The sequence below is a fragment of the Bombyx mandarina genome, chromosome 21 (genome assembly GCF_030267445.1).
Source record: "Bombyx mandarina strain Sakado chromosome 21, ASM3026744v2".
In the NCBI taxonomy this organism is placed as follows: Eukaryota; Metazoa; Arthropoda; class Insecta; order Lepidoptera; family Bombycidae; genus Bombyx; species Bombyx mandarina.
In genome coordinates this window covers 13,812,383-13,833,942 of record NC_143227.1, presented here as the reverse complement: position 1 = coordinate 13,833,942, position 21,560 = coordinate 13,812,383, and the positions used below count along the sequence as shown (strand labels likewise).

The 21,560-nt window shown below is 38.1% G+C and overlaps 2 protein-coding genes across 4 annotated transcripts; one reads left to right on the top strand and one right to left on the bottom strand.

Annotated features, from left to right (window-relative positions):
• Positions 1-158: 158 nt before the first annotated feature.
• Positions 159-15,870, top strand: Lon (lon protease homolog, mitochondrial). Of its 3 annotated transcripts, none has more exons than XM_089736469.1 (15): positions 159-711; positions 1,022-1,283; positions 1,782-2,004; positions 2,230-2,359; positions 2,846-2,986; positions 4,119-4,282; positions 4,673-4,902; positions 5,709-5,901; positions 6,840-7,027; positions 7,828-8,003; positions 9,986-10,151; positions 10,973-11,159; positions 11,796-11,985; positions 12,806-12,955; positions 15,775-15,870. In XM_089736469.1, exons 1-15 carry the CDS (start codon positions 328-330, stop codon positions 15,811-15,813), a joined length of 2,823 nt encoding a protein of 940 aa, XP_089592595.1. In that variant the 5' UTR covers positions 159-327; the 3' UTR covers positions 15,814-15,870. The 3 variants fall into 3 exon arrangements, with proteins under 3 accessions (XP_089592595.1, XP_089592593.1, XP_089592594.1); XM_089736467.1 differs by having other exon boundaries at positions 180-711; positions 1,728-2,004; XM_089736468.1 differs by lacking the exon at positions 15,775-15,870 and having other exon boundaries at positions 180-711; positions 1,728-2,004; positions 12,806-15,255.
• Positions 15,871-15,877: 7 nt separating this feature from the next.
• fws (Conserved oligomeric Golgi complex subunit 5 four way stop) lies at positions 15,878-20,350 on the bottom strand. Its single transcript, XM_089736471.1, has one exon. It carries the CDS (start codon positions 18,330-18,332, stop codon positions 16,086-16,088), a length of 2,247 nt encoding a protein of 748 aa, XP_089592597.1. The 5' UTR covers positions 18,333-20,350; the 3' UTR covers positions 15,878-16,085.
• Between the last annotated feature and the right edge of the window lie 1,210 nt (positions 20,351-21,560).

The following is a 21,560-nucleotide window of genomic DNA, read 5'->3' as shown; positions in this document are numbered from 1 at the left end:
ACGAGTGAAACACAGCAATTTTTTTAAAAATGTGATGGAATAGAATTGTCATATTGTAAGGAAATGTAATGAAATTGGTCGTGGCTATATGGATTCTGCACTCAGTTGATTCGAAGCATTTTACTCAACATACCTTCGCTTTTACTGTTTTGGAAAACAAGCCTGTCGCTGTCATTGTCAACGTAGCATGTCAAATAAGCGAAGGAAAGCTAGAAGTTAAAATTTGTTGAAAAGTCTGGAAAAATAACCTAATAATTATTAAAATCAACAAACCTCAAATGAAGAACGTTATATTATTTAAACGGACTTTTGAAAAATACTATTAAAATGCATACAGCAAGTGTTCTGCTACGAAATTCGATACTTAATCCTAAATTGTGTTCGACGCGGCTCTTGAATAATATAACTAGAATTGCATCACACAAACCGGTGCAAAGGTTGTCTAGTAGTTTACACAGCTTTAGGGGTCCTCGGGTCTGTGGTCATATTGTCAATTATTTATGTTCTTCCAAAGACTTAGGTTGTACACGATTATTTTCGACCGGGAATAAAGGTGATCCTCCAGAAGACGAACCGGAAATTAAAGACGAGACTCCTCTCTTTAGTAGTCAACTACCGGCAACGGTCGCTGTGCCGGAAGTATGGCCGCAAGTTCCAGTTATTGCCATTAATAGGAATCCAGTGTTTCCAAGATTCATTAAGTTAATTGAGGTATGTGAAGTGAAGAAACTGCAGTCTAATTAAAACAGAACTGCAATAATGAATAGTTTTACTTAAAATATTTTAGAATTGGCGGTATTGACTTTTGACAAAAATTTATAACTGCTTTTTTAATTCATTCATAACATTTCGTTTCATCCAATAAATCATATTAATAATTAAGATTTTATTTTATTATAAAAATGGTACCAAAACAAAAAGTAAATCATATTTGACTGTGTAATATAACATAATTTAAAAAAAAAAATCGCAATGAGTCTTAATACATTTACATACAATAGATATTAAATTATCATTTCAGATATCGAACCCAGCCCTAATTGATCTAATAAGGCGTAAAGTTAAACTCAATCAACCATATGTTGGTATATTCTTACGCAAGAAGGAAGATGAAAAATCTGACATTGTATCAAGCTTGGAAGATGTACATGAGGTGGGAGTTTTTGCACAGATACACGAGATGCAAGATATGGATTACAAGCTGAGGCTCGTTGTGATGGCTCATCGTAGAATAAAAATTACAGGCCAGTTTGTTGAGGAAGAGGTTGAGACTGGTCCTGCAGGTGATAAGATAATTTTTATAATTTTATTCACTTCTGATATTATTCCATGTATGATGTATGATCGGAGTCTAAATTTGATATTCAGCTAGTATTCTTTTAGTAGTAATATCCTCTTAGAAAGAATTATAATAATTTTTTAAATGTGTTTATCTATATACCTGAAAGCATGAGAAAACTATCTCAGGTCAGTAGAGTATGAAAAGTGTTGTTTATTGTTTAAAATTAGTTTATGAGATGTATGAGAAATACATGATACAAATATTTTATCATAGATTATCTAGAATGTCTTTTTTTATAAATAATGTAGATGGTATACCATGTCATTTGATAGAGAACAGTTAATACAATATCAAATACAATGTTAAAAGGTTGCCAACATACTAATCTTCACATAACTAATGATAATTCTAAGCAGCTTCATTTCTGAAATGCGAACCATTGCAGAAATGAAGCTTAAATTTCCGTTATTTAATACGGAGATTGACGTTACTCGTGAAGAGTCCGATGCTGAGCGACGGAGGCGAAAATATCGTAACACAAGGAAGAAACCAGCTACTGATGCAGACAATGAGCCAAAGAAAGCACCCCCAGACCAGGTTCTGATGGCGAAGGTTGAGAATATGATGCACGAAAAGTTCCAGCAGACAGAGGAAGTCAAGGCTCTAACACAGGAAGTCATCAAGACAATTAGAGATATTATTAATTTGAATCCTTTGTATAGGCAAGTAAATTGTATTTATTATCTACATTTTTCATTAATATTAAATTTCACAGACTAGATGTAACTTAAAAGACTTCCTCAAAAAGAGGTTGGAGCAGATTAAATGATAATGACATTGTTAGTTACAATTTTAATTTATAATAAGGTTGCTGAATACCATAGATATGTACATATACTTATTTGCAGAAGTATTTCTTTTGATAAATAGAAAATTCTTTTATTCAGAGAGTCCCTTCACCACATGCTGGCCCAAGGTCAGAGGGTGATAGATAACCCGGTTTATCTAAGTGATCTTGGAGCAGCTCTCACCGGTGCTGAACCAGCCGAGTTACAAGCTATTCTGGAGGAAATGGATGTGAGTATTACAAGCAACAACGATGAGTAAATTGACAAATTTCTTTGAATATTTTTGTCTCTTATGTATCGTCAATTATACGGGTAATGTCTTACACTACATTTCTTATTATATGGGATTAGTTTTAGCATTATATTCATAAAATGATAAGATAACATTTTGAGATCAAAATATTCTCGATGGGTCATGTTTCTGCTTTCATAGCAGTAAACAAGTGTGGGTTAATTGTGGGTCAATCACCATTGACAAATTAAATAGTGAAGAGAGGAGATGCATGTGACTAGGAGATGTATGGAAATAAGAAGACATAGATGGAGTGTGTGAATGACGATATGAGAGAGAGAGGAGTGAGTGTTGAGATGATGGCTGATAGAAGAGAACGGAATAGAAAAATTCGCTGTGCAGACCCCACCTAGTGGGATAAGTGGGATACTCAATTAAGGCTGTGTTATTCGAATTATAATTTCCTTTATTGTAATATTTCAGATACCAAAAAGATTGTTGATGTCTCTATCTCTACTGAAGAAGGAGTATGAGCTGTCGAAACTGCAGCAGAAGATAGGCAAAGAAGTAGAAGAGAAAGTGAAACAGCAACACAGGAAATACATTTTACATGAACAACTTAAGGTAATTTAGTGCGTACCTTCTAACTTATAGGAACTATTATTGGTACCCATATATCTAATTTAGATAATAACTTTGTATCCCTTTTTACGAAAATTGCGCAGACGGTAGTATGAAATTTCCCACACTTATAGAGAATATAGAGAAGCAGTGCACAATGCTAATATTTTATTTTATGTATGCATTAATAATACATTACATTAATAAGAAAACATTAAACACACTACAATATATTTGACACACACATATTTAAACTCTTTGTTTACTGTCAAACTTTTTTTATTGCATAAAGCCTGTGGTCAAATTGACAATAGGTTATTATTGTTAATCTTTAATATTATTTGTCTATAGACTCTATAGTGTAGTCTTGGCGAAATCCGTGATTTTAGAAGTACTAGTGGTCCCGCAGTAGTCGAACTTCGACTATAATTAATTGAAATCATAAGTTTGAACATTATTATGGTTCTATTGTCAAAGACTATATTTCTATAGTGACAGATTTCGCTAAGAAAGATAAACAATATTAACTTATTCTCAATTTAACTACAGACTTTAAGCAATAACAAAAGTTTGACAATAACCGAAGGGTAGGTATGTATGTGTGCTGTGTCAAATACATGGTAGTGTGTGTAATGTTTTTTCTATTGATTTAATGTATTTTTAATGCATAATTTAAAAAATATATTAGCGTTCTGCGCTCCTTCGCTATATTGTGTATTAGTGTGGGAAATTTCAAACATCTCCGTCCGTGCAATTTTCGTATAAAGGGGTACAAAGTTTTTGCTTCACGTATTAATATATAGATAATAGTCTTTGACAAGAGAAGCATATTAATGTTCAAATTTATAATTTAAATTAATTAAAGTCGAATTTCGACTACTGCGGGATAACTAGTCTAATTTAGATGTACCTACTAAGTAGAGTACAGAATTACAATACCCAAAGGGTAATTGTAGATGTCTAGAAAATTAAATGGTTATGAGCTTGAACATTCTTTTTTTTAAATTAAGTAAATTTTAACTAGTAAATTTCTCAGTAATTGTGGTAAAGAAGTTCTTGCGTGTCTTGTGTTTTATTATCCATATTACGATTTTGAAAGTCTCAAATCTCTAAAGGATTTTGAAAAACATTGTAGGTAATAAAAAAAGAGTTGGGCCTGGAAAAAGACGATAAAGATGCCATCGGAGAGAAGTTCAGGGAGCGTCTAGCCGACAAGACGGTGCCTCAAGCCGTGCAAACCGTCATCGATGAAGAGCTCAACAAGCTGAACTTCTTGGAGGGACACAGTTCTGAGTTCAAGTTAGTTGTAGTCATCTCACTAATCTACTAATAACTGGTAGGTGAATTACAACTTTTTGTGGTTACAGATGATAGTTATTCGTGACATGAAGTGTCCGTGATATGACATTAAATCATGAAGCAGTGCTTAAATTGTTGAAGGTTCAATACTATTATTTTTATAATCACTACACCAATTGAACATAATAGATTCCACACTTCAAGTCCACTTGTGATTTTGTTTTGATTGTAAAGACATGTCCATAGACATAATAATGTAGCTGCTGATGCTTATCTTGTGGTGCAATAATTTTGCTTAGTTATAATAGTATGTAAGGTCAGGAACTAGCTAGATTGTATTAAATTAGTACAATATGTTTCAACATCAGTAAACATTTAGTTTTATTGCAGCGTAACACGGTGTTACTTGGACTGGCTGACTTCCCTTCCCTGGGGCATCACCTCTGAGGAAAACCTCAAGTTGGAAGATGCTCAAGTGATTTTAGACCAAGATCACTATGGCATGGAGGATATAAAGAAACGAATCCTCGAGTTCATAGCGGTCTCGCAGCTGAAGGGCACCACCCAAGGCAAGATACTGTGCTTCCATGGACCTCCTGGTGTAGGCAAGACCAGTATAGGTATGTCAATTAGTTATTACTTTCCTTTTTTGTTTTTTTTTGTTTTTTTCCTACCTAAGCTGATAGCCTTGAGAGGCTATATCAGCGTCGCCTTAACTAGTAGGTGAGCTCACGGGGCTCAAACCTGAGGAGGTTGCTAACACGAACCCTAGCAAGAGCAGTGCTTCGCAGAATCTACCACCGGATCGGAAACGCGACCCACTGAGAAGATCCGGCGAGAAACTCAGTGGGCTGTGTCTGTGGGTTCATTTACTCGCCGAGCCCTTCGTCGCAAGCGACGGATTCGACGAGAACGATGACCGGATTACTTTCCAAAATTTTATTGTCACTTCAGTGTCCTTGGTGCGAGTTTTTTAACGTTTTCGATAGCGTAAAAGTTACTCAAATTTATTTAGTTGAAACGTTTGCCTACGTATTTCGCTAGGGATGCTGTTCCAACTACATAAAAATTTGATTAACTTTTCAAATTATATTAAGAAAATGTTTATTTTAAAGAGGTTGAGCGAATATAAAGAGTGCTAAAAGAGTGATTTGTTAATGAATATATATTCTGTAACATGAATTTATGACCGTGTGAAGCTTTTGTGAAATGAATTGTGTTAATTTTATAACAAGTATTGAAGAATACCATGAATTTCCCAGCCTCTATATTATTATTTAAAAAGATACGTATTTGTGAAAAACATTGGGCGAGCAATTCTGTCTTCAATCCCTCAAGAATTTAACTCGTAACTATTGTATTTTAAAATAAATTTCGAATCACATCATCGAACCGTGTAGAATAAAGTATAATTTTCATTCGACAGCCCGTTCGATAGCTCGTGCGCTGAACCGGCAGTACTTCAGGTTCTCCGTGGGCGGCATGACGGACGTGGCCGAGATCAAGGGTCACCGCAGGACGTACGTGGGCGCCATGCCTGGGAAAATCGTGCAGTGCCTCAAGAAAACCGGCACCGAAAACCCTCTGGTGCTGATCGATGAGGTCGATAAGATTGGCAAGTACGTGCCTGTAATGTGTGCCTATTGCATAGCTTTTATCGCGGGCTTTGAGCGCGGCGACCGAATCAAGAAATTCCGTAACGAAAATAAAACCTAACAATCCCCACTCCGCCTATCATGTAGCTCACGTTCAACACATTCACACGTTGCGCTTGTGTAGTGTTTGTGAATAAGCGCGCGGCGTGACGTCGCACTGCATGCGCATCATGAAAAGTCTGACCATCTCTCTCTCGCGCTGTTTAGCTTATGAGTGTGAAGGGGACAGTTAATGTTTTGCTTTTGTTAATGTTTATAAATATAGCGTGGTCTTATTTTATTATTGTTTTAATATTAAATTATTATTGTGTAATTATAATTGCATAAGTTGATAAAAAATGCTATGCAATAGCTTTACCGCGACAGTCCCCGAGTTCCACACGTCTTTTCTTATTTATTTTTTAGTGCTTAGATGGGTGGACGAGCTCACAGCCCACCTGGTGTTAAGTGGTTACTGGAGCCCATAGACATCCACAACGTAAATGCGCCACCCACCTTGAGATATAAGTTCTAAGATCTCAAGTATAGTTACAACGCTTATATATTCATATGCATGTGGTGGAAAGCGGTTATTTCAATATTACAAACCGACACTCTAATTTTATTTATATGAATAGATCATAATCATCATCATCCTGTCCTTCTCCCAGTCACCTGGGGTCGGCGCAACATGTTTTCTCCTTCCATACTCTTCTATCATATACCATTTCTTCGCTCATTCCCCTCTTACTCATATCGTCTTTTACGCAATCCATCCATTTCTTCTTAGGTCTACCTCTTCCTCTATATCCTTCCACATTCATAGTTAACATTTTCTTACCAACCTCATTTTCATCTAGTCTCATCACATGTCCATACCATCCCAATATATTTATATGTATAGATATTTGTGAAAATTGCAGGGGAGTCCACGGCGATCCGTCGTCAGCGTTGCTGGAGCTTCTGGATCCGGAGCAGAACAGCAACTTCCTGGACCACTACCTGGACGTGCCCGTGGACCTGTCCCGGGTGCTGTTCATCTGCACGGCGAACGTCGTGGAGCAGATACCGGAGCCGCTGCGGGACAGGATGGAGCTCATCGACATGTCGGGTGCGTGTCGGTGGCAATTCATGCTAAAATAATCCTTGGAAGTCAATTGACGTGAATATACCTTAGAACTTATATCTCAAGGTGGGTGGTGCATTAACGTTGTAGATGTTTATTGGCTTCAGTAACCACTTAACACCAGGTGGGCTGTGATCTCGTCCACGTAAGCAATAAATAAAAAAATGCTGTTTAGCTCGCTGTGGGGGAGGTCGCTCGCACACAACGCAATTTTTTTTAAATTTATCTGCATCTTAAATAAAGTTCAAACTATAAAATAATTTCATATAAGTACAGTAGATTGGGGGGGGGGGGGATAGGGGGGAATAGGGAATTAGAATAATGACAAATCTGGGATGTCACAATACTTTTGTTGAGTTGTTAGATTTAACTTTGTTGAACTGAAAATTACTTTTATTTAGTGATTAAGAATATTAAATAGTTTAATTTAACCATCAAAGCTTTGTAACTCATTAAAGATATTAAAAACTTAATTACCTAAACTTAGGTACATACCTAACAACTAAATAGTGTCAGCCTATCGAAAAGCTCTATTGTTCCCTTAAGCGACCCGATTCACCCCAACGCCTGGGTGAATAGTGACAAGTGAGTCTTTGTAACTTTTTATGATTATTCTTTAATAAAATTTAGCTTAATACATTATAAATGAAAATTTAACCCTTCAAACCGAAACGCATTACTGTTTCACGGCTGAAATAGGCGGAGTGTTGGTACCTACCCGTGCGGACTCACAAGAGGTCCTACGACCAGTGATGAGTTAATACGGAAGTGTTGCGTCGCTCCAGGGTACATAGCGGAGGAGAAGCTGGCCATAGCGCAGCAGTACCTGGTGCCGACGGCGCGGCAGAACTGCGGGCTGTCGCAGCAGCAGCTGGCGGTGTCGGAGCCGGCGCTGCTGGCGCTCGTGCGCTCCTACTGCCGCGAGAGCGGGGTCCGGAACCTGCAGAAGCACATTGAAAAGGTATAATAGCCGGCAAACTTCTTGAGCATTTGTTGACGTAGTGGGGGTAAGTTTGCGCATGGTACACTCACGTGCAAAAACATTATTTACTCTGCGTCATAATGCAATTAAATTATTAAAATCAACATATGTATTTATTTATATATTTATTAGAACATCAACAAAAAATATAGGTTAATAATTGTAATAATTTAATCTTGGGGTAAAATAGATATTCCTTCTATTAAGTCAAAACTAGAGCTGTTGCCAGGTCTTGGTTCAGTTGAAGCGAAGCTGGTATTTGTAATTTTTTTTTCGTTATCATAATCTTGACCATCATCATCATCACTGTTTTCATCATCCGAGTCGCCATCATCGTGATGAGTCGACATAGGGCTTATCGATGTAGTTTACAACTCGGTCGTTCGATCTTCTTTTTTGTCTAATTAATTATTTTTTTAAGATATTCGATTCGTAGTAATCGAATGTTACTTTTTTCAATTACCAGCTTCCGATTATTTTCTGTTTCTTTTTTCATCTGAAGCCTAGCTCTTTCATAATTCGTCGTAAACTTCATTCCGAGCCATTAAAATGTATATCTTCTTTAAATTTTTCGAAGCCTTTCTACGGTACGGAGTTTCGCTGCTTGTTATGTAGTTATTATGATTACATCTTTTTATTACAGATTGAACGAAACTATCCATTCCGGTAACTTTCTTCTTCCCTGATCTTTTCTTACCCGGAGTCCCAAACACGGCGAGCAAGCCAGAGCCTTTAGCTTCGTTAATAATGCACCTAACAGTACTCACTGATCTTTTTGTTGCTTCCGAAGTCTGTTTTACTTTTTCCATATCATTCTTCCCCTGTTTTATAATGAAGCAATATACGTCGTACACAATTTTTCTACCCTTTCTTTTGATTACTACACCAGCTTGTCGCGGCATAGTGTATTTTTTATAAAAAATCAACAAACACTCAACAAATAGCAATGGCAACAAAGTCAACAAGCAATTATAACAAATAACTTAACGATTAATAACGATAGATTTTCCACTGTACGCAAGCGTACTTTTGGGAGCAAGCGGAATGAGGGCGCGGTGCGGGACGCAAGTTTCGACTGATCTACCAATAACGCACTCGATACGATTTCCCCTGCCGTCGCGCCTCACCCTCACCACCAAAGTGATCTAAAATTCGGTTCTGCGCAGTCAAGGTCATTTGCTCAAGATGTTTGCCGGTTACTATAACCAACATATTTTTTTTCGGCCGTCTGAAGTGACATAGTCACTACACAAGAGGGTCGCGTGTTCGGATCCCGCCAAGGGAAGATATTTGTATGATAAATATAAATGTCTTTTCCAGGGTTATGGATGTATATTAAATATATTCTACGCTTGAAAGGCAAACGTGACTAAGCGACAATAACTGCTTTATACATAAATGATAGGCAATAACCACATTCGATGCGCAAAAAATATATATTTCTAGGTCTATTAAAATAATTTCCATCCTACAGCTAGATTCGTTAAAATAGAATTTTTTTCAGGTATTTCAACTTTAAATTAGTCTACTGTAAAGTTCACGCATTGTCCCTTAGTCACGTTTGCCTTTCAAGCGTCAATATGTATGTGTATAATAAAAATCTTACATTTATTTCCGTTATCTGGTACCTGTAACACAAGTTCTTTACGAACTTATCACGAGACCAGTTAACGTGGCGTGATTGTTAGTAAATATTTATTTATTTATTTTTATCGGGTACTCCAAGATTATATTATTGTAATACCTTTATCTTGAAAGTCGTTCATCAGTGAATATTTTTTATAACGTCTACAAATAACACTTTTTTGTTAGTAATTAAACATAAAGAAAACCATGCATGTATGTATATTTGCACGTTGGACCTGTCTATGCTTGAACTGTGTTATCTTTGGAAGTTACCCATATGAATCTTCAAGAACCAAAACCGAGCTAAAGAAATACTTGATAATTGTTGCCCTCAGATAGCCCGCAAGGTGGCCTATAAAATAGTAAAGAAGGAAACTGAAGAGGTCAACGTCACGGAAGAGAACCTGTCGGATTTGGTCGGCAAGCCTAGTTTCAAACACGACCGCATGTATGACGTCACTCCGCCCGGCGTCATCATGGGACTAGCCTGGACCGCTATGGGTATCTCGATGTTTCCATATATTTATTCGTTGGACGCACAGACAGCTTACTGAACTTTGTGTGACAGATTGCCGTCAGATTACAAACGTTAATTACCACGTGACGAATAATGTTTCAGCAAATTTTGGAGCCACAACTAATAGATCTAGTCTGTACCTGTTTGTTCCACATATTTGTTTTCCCGGCGATGTATTGCCGATTTCAATGCATTGCGTTTTTATTACAAATCAGCTTAGACCAATGGCAGCTTTGTCATCCAAAGGAGCCAAGTATAGATTATTTATTTATCACCATTGAAATATATTCAATGAGTCATTTTTGAAGTGAAACTTCTTTAGGCGCGTTGAGGGGAAAATTTAACTTGCGACAGATTCGTTACGGCTAGAGAGAATAAATACAATTTAGCAAAAGCTAGAGTGAGAAAATAGACACAGCGTCTCGCGAACCACTCGACCGTGGAGGGAGGGAAAGGAAAAAGCGAGCTACATCGTTTTTCTTATACACAGCATTCCCTATTACAAGATAAATTTGATTTAAGGATGAAAAATTAAGAAAACCACAATACTACACACCGCACAAGAAGTTTCACTTCTTTCACGTGCACCAAGTTGCACGCGCACCATTTTTTTTTTAAATTTATAATTCTATAGCCTTACATTTCAAGCCAAGACAATAAGTAATTTCCGTGTCTGAACTAAACATTTTGTCACAAGAGGCCTAGCCGAGGAGTCAGACCCGCGGCTTGTCGACCATTAGCTTAGGCTTGTGTCCAAGGGCCACCACAGTCATTTTTATAACCATTACTGTTCTCCCGTAACCAGGGGGCAGCACACTGTACATAGAGACTGCACTGAGGAATAGCACACAGGACGAGAAGTCGCCCTTCGGCTCGCTGGAGCTGACCGGTCACCTCGGGGACGTCATGAAGGAGTCTGCTCGCATCGCGCTCACCGTCGCTAGGAACTACCTCGCCACCCACCATCCTGACAATAAGTTCTTGAACACGAGGTACGTTGTGGTGGATTGTTTGCGCGGTAACCTGCATCAATTTTTATTTTTATTGCTTAGATGAGTGATGCACGGAAAGATGGTAGCAATCTCGAGAGGCTCATCGTGACTGGTAAGGTAGATGGGAAAAGACCTCGGGGGCGCAGCCCAATATGTTGGTCCGACCAGATCCGCACCGCTCTTGATTCCACACTTCACAACGCCCTCCACACCGCCAGAGACAAGAATAGATGGAGAAAGATCGTGCGTGCGAAGGTGATACAAAAGGTGGTCACGACCCTTAGCAATGAGGAATACGACGCAAGGAGGAAAAGATGAGTGAACGAGCTGACAGCCCACCTGGTGTTAATGGGCTATCAGAGCAGAGCCCATAGACATCTACAACATAAATGCGTCACCCACTTTGAGATATAAGTTCTAGGGTATAGTTACAACGGCTGCCCCACCCTTCAAGCGGAAAGGCATTGCTGCTTCACGGCAGAAATAGGCGGGATGGTGGTACCTACCCGCGCGGACTGACAGAGGTCCTTACACTAGTAATTACGCAAATAATTTTGGGGGTTTCATTTTTATTACACGATGCTATTCCTTTACGGTGGAAGTCAATCGTGAACATTCTGTGGTCGGTCCTGGCAGCCACCTCCACCTGCACGTGCCCGAGGGCGCCACCCCGAAGGACGGGCCGTCGGCCGGGGTCACCATCACGTCGGCGCTGCTGTCGCTGGCGCTGGGCAGGGCTCCGCGCGCCGACCTCGCCATGACGGGGGAGGTGTCCCTCACCGGCCGGGTGCTGCCCGTCGGCGGCATCAAGGAGAAGATTATAGCCGTATGATAAAACTTTTACTATTATCATCACGTACGATCAATTAGGGCTGGTAGTCCGAGCACGTACTCCAGTGAGGGTATCTCATCAGCAGGACGTGTGTGTGTCTATTTAAAGTTTTTTTTTATTAGACTGAGTTTTTAGTCCCTTTTGTTTCAAGACGACCAGCGCAGCCCATAGACACTAAGATTTTCAAACCACTGTCATGTTTCAACTTCACTTTAAACATATCATACCATATCATAAAATGTGAAACGTTGGATCCCGGCTCAGTAGTTCTGTTTCAGCCGGTTATCTTCGCGACACACACACTGAATCTGGACAAACCATTCGATCCCTGGTCGGGGATGGATAAGGAACTTGCCCAGCAAGGTATCCTAGGTCCCCGATGTACGTCTAGAATTCAAAAAAAGAGTGAATGCACATACGCACTTGGGACTGCCACGCGGAGCCCCTGGACGCGTGAACTGTTCTAGATTTACTAGGCCCTTTTTTGTTAAGATAATTGAACTTCACCCGCGGTCGTCGGATTCGGTTATGTTTGAATCCTTTGGTTGCGTGTTGCTCGGCTCCCGTTCTTAATCGACGTGATGTGCATGCGATGTAGCTTCGCTCTGTCATTTGTTGAATCCGAATATGGAGACCGATTACAAAATGTCAAATTTAAATTTTACCGCGAAGACGGCACATATATTATAAATTTCTATAAGTATACTGGGCCCGCAATGTACAATGAATTCACAGTTTTCGTGACGTAGGTCGTTGACCCCGCGATCTACCTAAGCCCCAATACTGCTAATCGTGTCTCCTCGACTGCCCTCAGGCGAAACGCGTGGGCGTGAAGTGCGTGATCCTGCCAGAAGAGAACAGGCGGGACTACGAGGACCTGCAGTCGTTCATCAAGCAAGACATAGACGTGCACTTCGTCAGCACGTACGACGACGTGTTCAGGGTCGCCTTCGGAGAGCAGCAGGTGTGACGTCACCGGTGTAGTGCTAGTCCCTCCCGCGCCCGCCTGCCCAACACAATCGCACAACAATCTCGCGCTAAACTAGAATTGCCTCTATTGAAGGAAGCGGAGACTGATATATAACGTCGACAGGGCTGGGTCCATAACGTTTAGTCTTCTCTCAGTGGACGTTGTTGGGTAATGTCGGAAAAACAAAACACAGTAGTTGTTTACTCGGTCAGATTATAAGGTTTATTGATTTCACAAGACACGCTATACAACTATTAAGTAGGTAGGTACGTATATGGTTCAATATCGCCCGCTCCATCGGACTGCCCTACGTTGAGTGTTGGTCGTGTGCTCCGCTCAGCCGATGAATAGTTGACCCGTCAAACGCCGACATGGAGTTCATGACTCCACTTGAGAGAATTGTTAACACTGGCCTTAACAGGGGCAGTGCTTTGCCGAATTTACCATCGGAATCGCGACCCACTGAGAAGATCCGGCGAGAAACTCAGTGGGTCACTAAAACACACGCAAGATCGTTCAGTGTAAACGTTATAAATAATATTTATATAATACTAGCGACCCGCCCTCGCTTCGCTTCGGAAACATTAAATTTTAACTTATTTAACGTATTGATAACTGAGTCCCGCGATGTTACCCGCGGTTATTGTCGTACCGCGGGTGACGCCGCGGGGCGAAGCTAGTTTAAAAAAGTAGCCTAAGTTACTCCTTATATCATCAGCTACCTATCAATGAAAGTCTTGTCAAAATCGTTCCAGCCGTTCCAGAGATTAGCCGGAACAAACAGACAGACAGACAAAAATTGTAAAAAATGTTATTTTGGTTTTATGTACCATATATATGCATGTAGTAAAAAGCGGTTATTTCAATATTACAAACAGACACTTCAATTTTATTTATATGTATAGATTACGTCGTTGCGAAGCCAGCGCGGTGGAAATCATAAATTCAGAACAGACTTTACTTAAATAGTAGCAGGAAGAATTTGGTGGTATCTACCAATGCACATTACGAGACTGAATTTAGTTCTAAAAACGGTCAGCAGTAGTCAATCAAATACATTGAGTGTAGAGTCTGCGTTTGTCTACCATTAGACTTGGAAATACATTCATAAATTCACCGTTAGAAGTCAGTCGGCACGATTGTGTGTCGTAAGCGCTTGTGCATCAAGTGAAAATTCTTCCTATTCGTACACTCTTGACAGAGTGGTCGTGGTCATGCATCAATCGGATCCTGCGATACCGATGCTCTCGCGATGCGACGCCATGTGGCACGATGTTTCGCAGAGTGAGAGCAAACATTTATGTTGGAGTGAGCCACAGATTTTATGAGGTCGGTCCATCGTGTTGGAGATCGTCCGCGAGATCTTTTGCCCTCGACTTTCCCTTGTACCACCAACCGCTCAATGGAGTCCTCATTACGAGTGATGTGCCCGAAGAACTTGAGGATTCGTAATTGGACTGTTGACGATAGTCTCTCCTTGATGTTGAGCTCTTTCAGGATCGAAATGTTGGTACGGTGCGCGGTCCACGGAATTCTGAGAAGACGTCTTCTCAGAATTCCGTCTTCTCAAGTGAAAATATAAGCTGTAGATTTAAATTAAAGAAGTTTTTACATTTCGTCTTTTCGCATTAAAAGTGTACAATTTCCAAAAATATACGAAATTGAGTTAATATGCGGAATCATTTGGTATCATCAGTTTTTTTCTCATAAATACTGTCAGAAGAGCGTAGTTTAGTTTTAGTTTTTTTTTTTTTTAGTTATGTTTTGACTACAATTAACAAAATTAATACATAATTTTATCTTACTTTAAAAGACAGAATATAATGTAACTGGTAAAATATAAAAAATAAATGTTGCAAAGTTGATTAATATTAAAAATATCACATGTCGAACCATTAAAACACTCTCCGGTAAAATTAGTAAGTTTTGAGATTATATAGTTTTATTGCGAGAAGACGATTTGTCATTAAATATTGCATATGGTTTCATAACGTTACAGCTATTAGATTTCGAACCAACATAATATATTTTTTGCAATGTAGGATATTATTATAATTAATTTCAACGTTTGAATATTAGTTAAAAGTTGATTATGTTTTGAAATACGGTGTTTCTAAACAGGTTTATAAAATATGCATTTCTTAACATTGTTTATTTGGTGTAAAATATGTAGTTATAATAGGTAGATTAGTTTTGATTCTTATTTTAAATTTTTATGAAAGTATGTATGTTTGTAGATTGTTATGTAGTTACGTAGTGATTGAATGGTATGTTAAATAAATTAATTTTTTATATATTTTATTTTATTTTATATGATTTAATTTACTAGATATATATAATATTTCGATCTTAATATGTACTAAGATAGAATGTGTGCAGTTTTATCTTCAGTATTCGTATTTTATTAATAATAATTATTATTATTATTATCTGATATAATAATAAAAATAGCCACTTAACTGTGCGTGCGTAACACGCGTAGTTATCCAGCTGCAAGTTAGGATTCCAGATGAATGGAATATGGCAACCAGAGATTGACAAACATACTTGTATACATTTAAATACATATATAGTAAAGTAGTTTACATATATAGAAGATAATAAACTCCCAAAGAGCCAACAAGCTTGTTCATCACACAATGTTTGCCCGATGTGGGATCTGAACCCACGACCTTCGGCGCTAACTACTCCATTACCGAGTCAGTCTAATTACTTATAATAATATTTAATTATTATTTGTAGGTAAATAATGGTAATTTTTTGGAAACATATCAACGCAATAGATTGAATCATAAATATTTTTTCTGCACCAGATATTGGAGGCCGACCACCCATCTACATCGGAGCTTTAATATAAATGAAGATTTATGCTGTTCAACATTATTTTTTTAAATAAAACAACAACAAAACACTGGCTCCTTAATGTATTTTAGTTTATTTGTATCTTTCTACTTTGATTTAAATACAAATACTTCTGGTGATTTAACAAAATGTATTTCATATAGCAAAGTAAGTGACGGAAATCACACTAACGACTGATTAATTCTGACCTCTAGAAACAGCAAAATTGTGGGGTGCCTTTCAATATAACAAAAAAAAAAAAAAATAAGAACCTATTTAATTATTAAATTCTCAAAGAATTTCTACCATCTTCTAGCATTTGCAGCAACACAGGGTAGACTTCATCGTAACTCGCTATCTGATTCTGTCTGATATGATTTTGGTATCTCTGTAGAGCACCGGCTACGAAATCTAGCCTCTCTTTTTCACTTCTATGCGTATCTAACCACTGCATCAATTTCTGAATATTCCACCCTGCACAAGTATGGGGTGCAAGGAGTTGGTGTCCTGCATGAGAAAATAAAAACATCATGACCATAGAATAAGGCAGACTCGCACCTTCTGATTGACTCTTTGCTATTTCTTGAGGTGTTTTTTCCAATAACAGATGCAGAGCTTTTAGTTGTCTATAATAATCTCCAATTTCGGTCATGTCGCTGACTAATGGAGACAATGCTACTTCAAGATACTTACAGTCAATTTGTAGTTTAACCCTACCGAATTTACTAAGAGGGCGGACATTACATATGTGGTAAATAAACCGTTCAATACAAGATCTTGCTATGTTCATATAACATTCATTCAATGCTGGTTTTTCATTATACATGGATAAGTAAATATCTTTGCATCTAGACACAAACTGTTGTAATTCTTTCATGTAAGGAGAACAAGATAGACTCTTGCCAATCGGGTCATCAGCTCTGATTAGATCTGGCTCATCATGTAATGTCATTAAGATAATATACAAGGAATTCTTAATTGATTCAGCAAACATTAGAAGTACAGGTAAACTAGAAATGTCTTTTAGACTATTATGTACAATTTGGACACTCTCCTGAGGCAACATTGAATTCATATTCAAGAGAACTCTTTTAATTTGAGTTGAGAAGTAATACAAGCTATTGCAAAGATCAGCATTCTTCTGTTGTGAGCTGGTGGGTGATTCAATGATTTGGGCGACATCATTGTCCATTGACAGCCTCTGTTCGGCTTCAACATTCATCTGCTTGATTGACTTGGCAACACTGTTGGCCAAGCTTATGCTCAGCTGCTTATCTCCAAGAGAAATGCTCAATGCTTCTGATATAACTCTAACAGCATTGTCAATCTGATCCATTGTTGGTACTTGATTTAAATGCCATATACTACGAACAGGCTCCAATAATTTACCCAAAGACTTTGATAAGAAAGAGTTCTCCCATTTAATTAAACAGGATCTGTTTAGTTCCAAATCTTTACATTTGAGTTTTGAGAGAAGATCATTAAAGCATTTCAATAGTTTAGGATAGTCAATTTCTACTGACTGGTTAACAGTCAAGGAACTCTTTTCAAGTTCATTACTAAATACCAGGCATAAGTCAGACCAGAATTTCTTAGCGATAGTTCTGAAGTTTCCAATAGCGTGCAATTCATTCATTACAGTTTGCAACATTATAACCTTTGTACAGCTATTGTATATATCAACTTTGAACAATTTATCAATGTTATCCCAGAGTTTTAATTTAAAGTCTTGTGCATTCATTATGTTTGCTTTGCCTGGAGCCACTCTCCCTGAACTAGACTTTTTGACTTCAATGGACACCATCTGCACATTGAGAGCCGAATTAATTTCTTTTTTCAAATCATTTAACATGTTGTCAACTGTTTTTTTAATTTGTTCTTCAGTACATTGTAAGTTTTGAAAAACTCTAAAGCATTGCAATAGTTTTGCTTTGTCTCCATTTAGTAAACTGGATTGAAGTGAATTAGTTGATTCATTTAATAATTCATTTCTTCTTTGATTAACAGCACTCAAAACCTCTTCTAATATAACAATGCCTTGGAAATCGTAATCACCGATTAGTTCATTAAGATCAAAAAGTATGATAGCTTCCTTTGAAGGGTTATCTTTAATGGTTCGGAGTTTGTTCCACAGAGTTAATATTTTGGATGCATGTCTTAGCAGATTACATGTTGTTTGAACTCGTTCTAGCATAATAGTCTGATTTTCAAGTGCGTAATAAGGGGTGTGTACTCTTTCTTTTAGTTTTTCGGCACCACGTAATAGGTTTTGAACTTGCGATTGTACCGACTCCAACGTGGTTTCCAAATCGGAAATGTGACTCGCCTGTGTTAGAAGGTCGTTGTGTTTAGCCAGTACTTGCTTTTCCAAGCTTTTCCCGAGTTTTTCGATACCTTGGGCAAGTTTAGTGACTTGGTCGGTGACTGATAAATTTTCCCCGACCAGTGGCTTTATTGAATCGTTTAGGAACTTACTGTAAAATTCATCATTTTCTATTTCGACACAAACATCTTTTGCTTCCATTTTCATAGGTTTTATTAAGTGAAAATAGTTTATTTACAAAATACAAGGAATCATATTTATGCATTTATGTGTTGGAACACAGATGACAGATGACACTGGAAAATACTGGAAATTTTCGTAGCAGTGTTCCATTTTACAATAAGAAAGGCAAAGGTATCACGCTATACAGCACACTAATCGCTTATAAATTCTGTTATAAATTAATTGAAAAATAACAATCGGGGTTAAAGTAGGTAGGTATGTATGAAATGCAGTTTTATTGTAATAGACATAGAACCTTCATGGCTTGAGATTTTTGAGTTAGACCTTTTTTCAAATGGTACCTGAGGTTCTTCGTTTAAAAAATGTGCAATATTTGACTTTCAGTTGTTTTTTTTATTCAGCTTGGACAAGAAAGATGGATACTTCGAAAATTCGAGTGATTTTCGAATAAGAGTTCCGACACGGAACTAACGCTGCAGAAACAGCTCGCAATATCAATGTTGCGTTTGGAGAGGGAACTGCTAATGAACGCACCGTGCGATTTTGGTTTAAACGCTTTCGTGATGGAAAGTTTGATTTGAAGAACGAACCACGTGGAAGACCTCCCACACATGTGAATAACAATGAATTGAAAGAGATGGTGGAAGCCAATCCGAGTCAAACTACCCAGACTACCCAGGAATTAGCAACAATATTAACTCATTTGCATAAAATCAATAAAATAAAAATATATGTGATTTGCAGAAAGAAACGCGTGTTGAAACTTGTGTTGCCTTGTTGAAGGAATATTGGATCGAATTGTGACATGTGATGAAAAGTGGATTCTTTACGATAACCGTAAGCGGACAATGCAATGGCTGACCCCAGCTCAAACGCCGCAACAGTGCCCTAAAGCAAAGCTTACCAATAAAAAGGTAATGGTAATAGTTTGGTGGTCTCAGCATGGTGTTATAGTGAATAACATAGCTTTCTCCTACTTTCTCTACTTTCTCGACCTGGTCAAGCAATAACGGCAGATGTCTACTGTGCCGAACTCCGAATAGCAAATACCGATACCGATAGCAAAACTTGCAGTGAAACAGCCCCGACCCATGAATCGATCTTCACCATTAATGCTAAATAAATAAATAAATGCTCCATGATAACGCGAGACCTCATACAGCACGAGAAACCGTTTTAACTCTACAGAAACTGCAATTAGAAACCTTTCGTCACCCTCCGTATTCGCCAGAACTTGCTCCAACGGACTACCATTTTCTTCGTGATTTGGACAATTTTCTATGTGATAAAAAGTTTTCTTCCCAGGAGGGAGTACAAAATGCTTTCACACAGCTTGTACAATCTAGATCACCAGAGTTCTATCGCAAAGGCATAAATTACCTTCCTCTTAGATGGCAGCGATGTATATATTATATAGATAATAATGGTAGATATTTTGATTAGATAAAAAGGTTAAAAGAAAAAAAAACAATTTTTCAGTACAAATCGGCAATTTTACAGATAGGTACTTTAACTCCTAATATGTAGTGTAAAATGATATGGATGAAATGTGATTTATTTATGACTAATCAACTGGGAAGAAATTAATTGAAACGAATTGAGATGGTAGAATTGAAATCTTAGTTAAACTGTGGTTATTTACGGAGAAATTAGTACTGTTTTATGTTATTTTTCCTCCTTCGTGCAGAGTTTTCAACTTGCAGTTTTTTCAGCTAAGTTTATCTTGCAGTGATGCTCTCCAGTTCCGAAATATCGAGTGAGCGCTCCAACCAGATGTTTGTTGCCTTTTACAAAACCCCTTAGTCTAGAGGGCAGAAACGGCTTTAACTATGGTACAGGTTAACTGGTGGTAGGGCCTCTTGTGAGTCCGCCCGGGTAGGTACCACCACCCTGCCTATTTCTGCCGTGAAGCAGTAATGCGTTTCGGTTTGAAGGGTGGGGCAGCCGTTGTAACTATACTGAGGCCTTAGAACTTATATCACAAGGTGGGTGGCGCATTTACGTTGTAGATTTCTATGAGCTCCAGTAACCACTTAATACCAGGTGGGCTGTGACCTCGTCCACCCATTTAAGCAATAAAAAAAAGAAGTGATTGCACCCGGACGCTAAATGGGCTAAACACGCCTTTGACTAAAGTTCTTCGTTCTAGCAGCTTTTTGTTTTGGCGTAGTCCAGCAGTGCACCATAAATCTAAATCAATGGAATTCATATCTGGCGAAGATTCATAAATTCAAAAGTTTATGCATGATATATTTATATCGAAAGGAACAAACACATCGAAGTTTCGATTCTCAAAATAAACCACCTATTATTGTATTTGGTAAAGGTGGTATGAATTCTCAAGAAAATACTAAGAAAAAGTATTAACTAGCATCAGTTGCTAATTTATGACGTATGTACTTTAGAATCGATGTTCGCCCAATTTTTTTATTCATAGAATCAGCGGACCCAAGCGAAATTTTAGTATTAAGGGTGTCAGAAACAGGAAAGTCACTACCTAGTACACCAGACCACGGATATCGAAAATTCGACATTAATCTGCTTTATTGACTTGGCAACGCTGTTGGCCAAAGTTATGTGCAGCTGCTTGTCTCCAAGAGAAGAGAATTGCTTAATCTGATATAACTCTAACAGTGTTGTCAATCTGATCCACATGCCAGTCAATGTGTTAAATTCCTTCAAAGCAATTATGTTTATCAGGTGTCAGACACCCGGAGAAATACTATGTGGTCCAACTACAATCATTTGGCGAATACAAGCCGAATAATCGAAGTTGGTCCATAATCACTGAGACCAATATTTAGATTAATTTCTAAATCTATTATTTATCAGACATTTAAAAAAAATGCTCATTTCCAAGAAAACAAACTAAGGCTTGTCTATTGTTTTTACTAAAAAAAAAACACGTGTGGCACTCTGAGACTGCCGCGGTAAAGCTATTGCATAGCATTTTTTATCAACTTATGCAATTATAAATTGAAAATAATAATTTACTATTAAAACAACAATAAAATAAGACCACGCTATATTTACAAACATTAACAAAAGCAAAACATTAACTGTCCCCTTCACACTCATAACCTAGACCGCGCGAGGGAGAGATGGGCAGACTTTTCATGATGTGCATGCGGCAGTGCGACGTCACGCCGCGCGCTTATTCACAAACACTACACAAGTGCAACGTGTGAATGTGTTTAACGTGAGCTACCTAGTAGGCGTAGGGGGGGGTGTCAGGTTATTTTCGTTACGGAA

What these genes read in the sequence shown, in the direction of transcription:
- Lon (XM_089736467.1), top strand. Translation starts at nt 328, where the DNA reads ATGCATACAGCAAGTGTTCTGCTACGAAATTCGATACTTAATCCTAAA. An exon ending in TTTTACATGAACAACTTAAG is followed by an intron (nt 2,987 to 4,118) that starts GTAATTTAGTGC and finishes AAAACATTGTAG; the next exon opens with GTAATAAAAAAAGAGTTGGG. An exon ending in TCAAGGAGAAGATTATAGCC is followed by an intron (nt 11,986 to 12,805) that starts GTATGATAAAAC and finishes GACTGCCCTCAG; the next exon opens with GCGAAACGCGTGGGCGTGAA.
- fws (XM_089736471.1), bottom strand. Translation starts at nt 18,332, where the DNA reads ATGAAAATGGAAGCAAAAGATGTTTGTGTCGAAATAGAAAATGATGAA.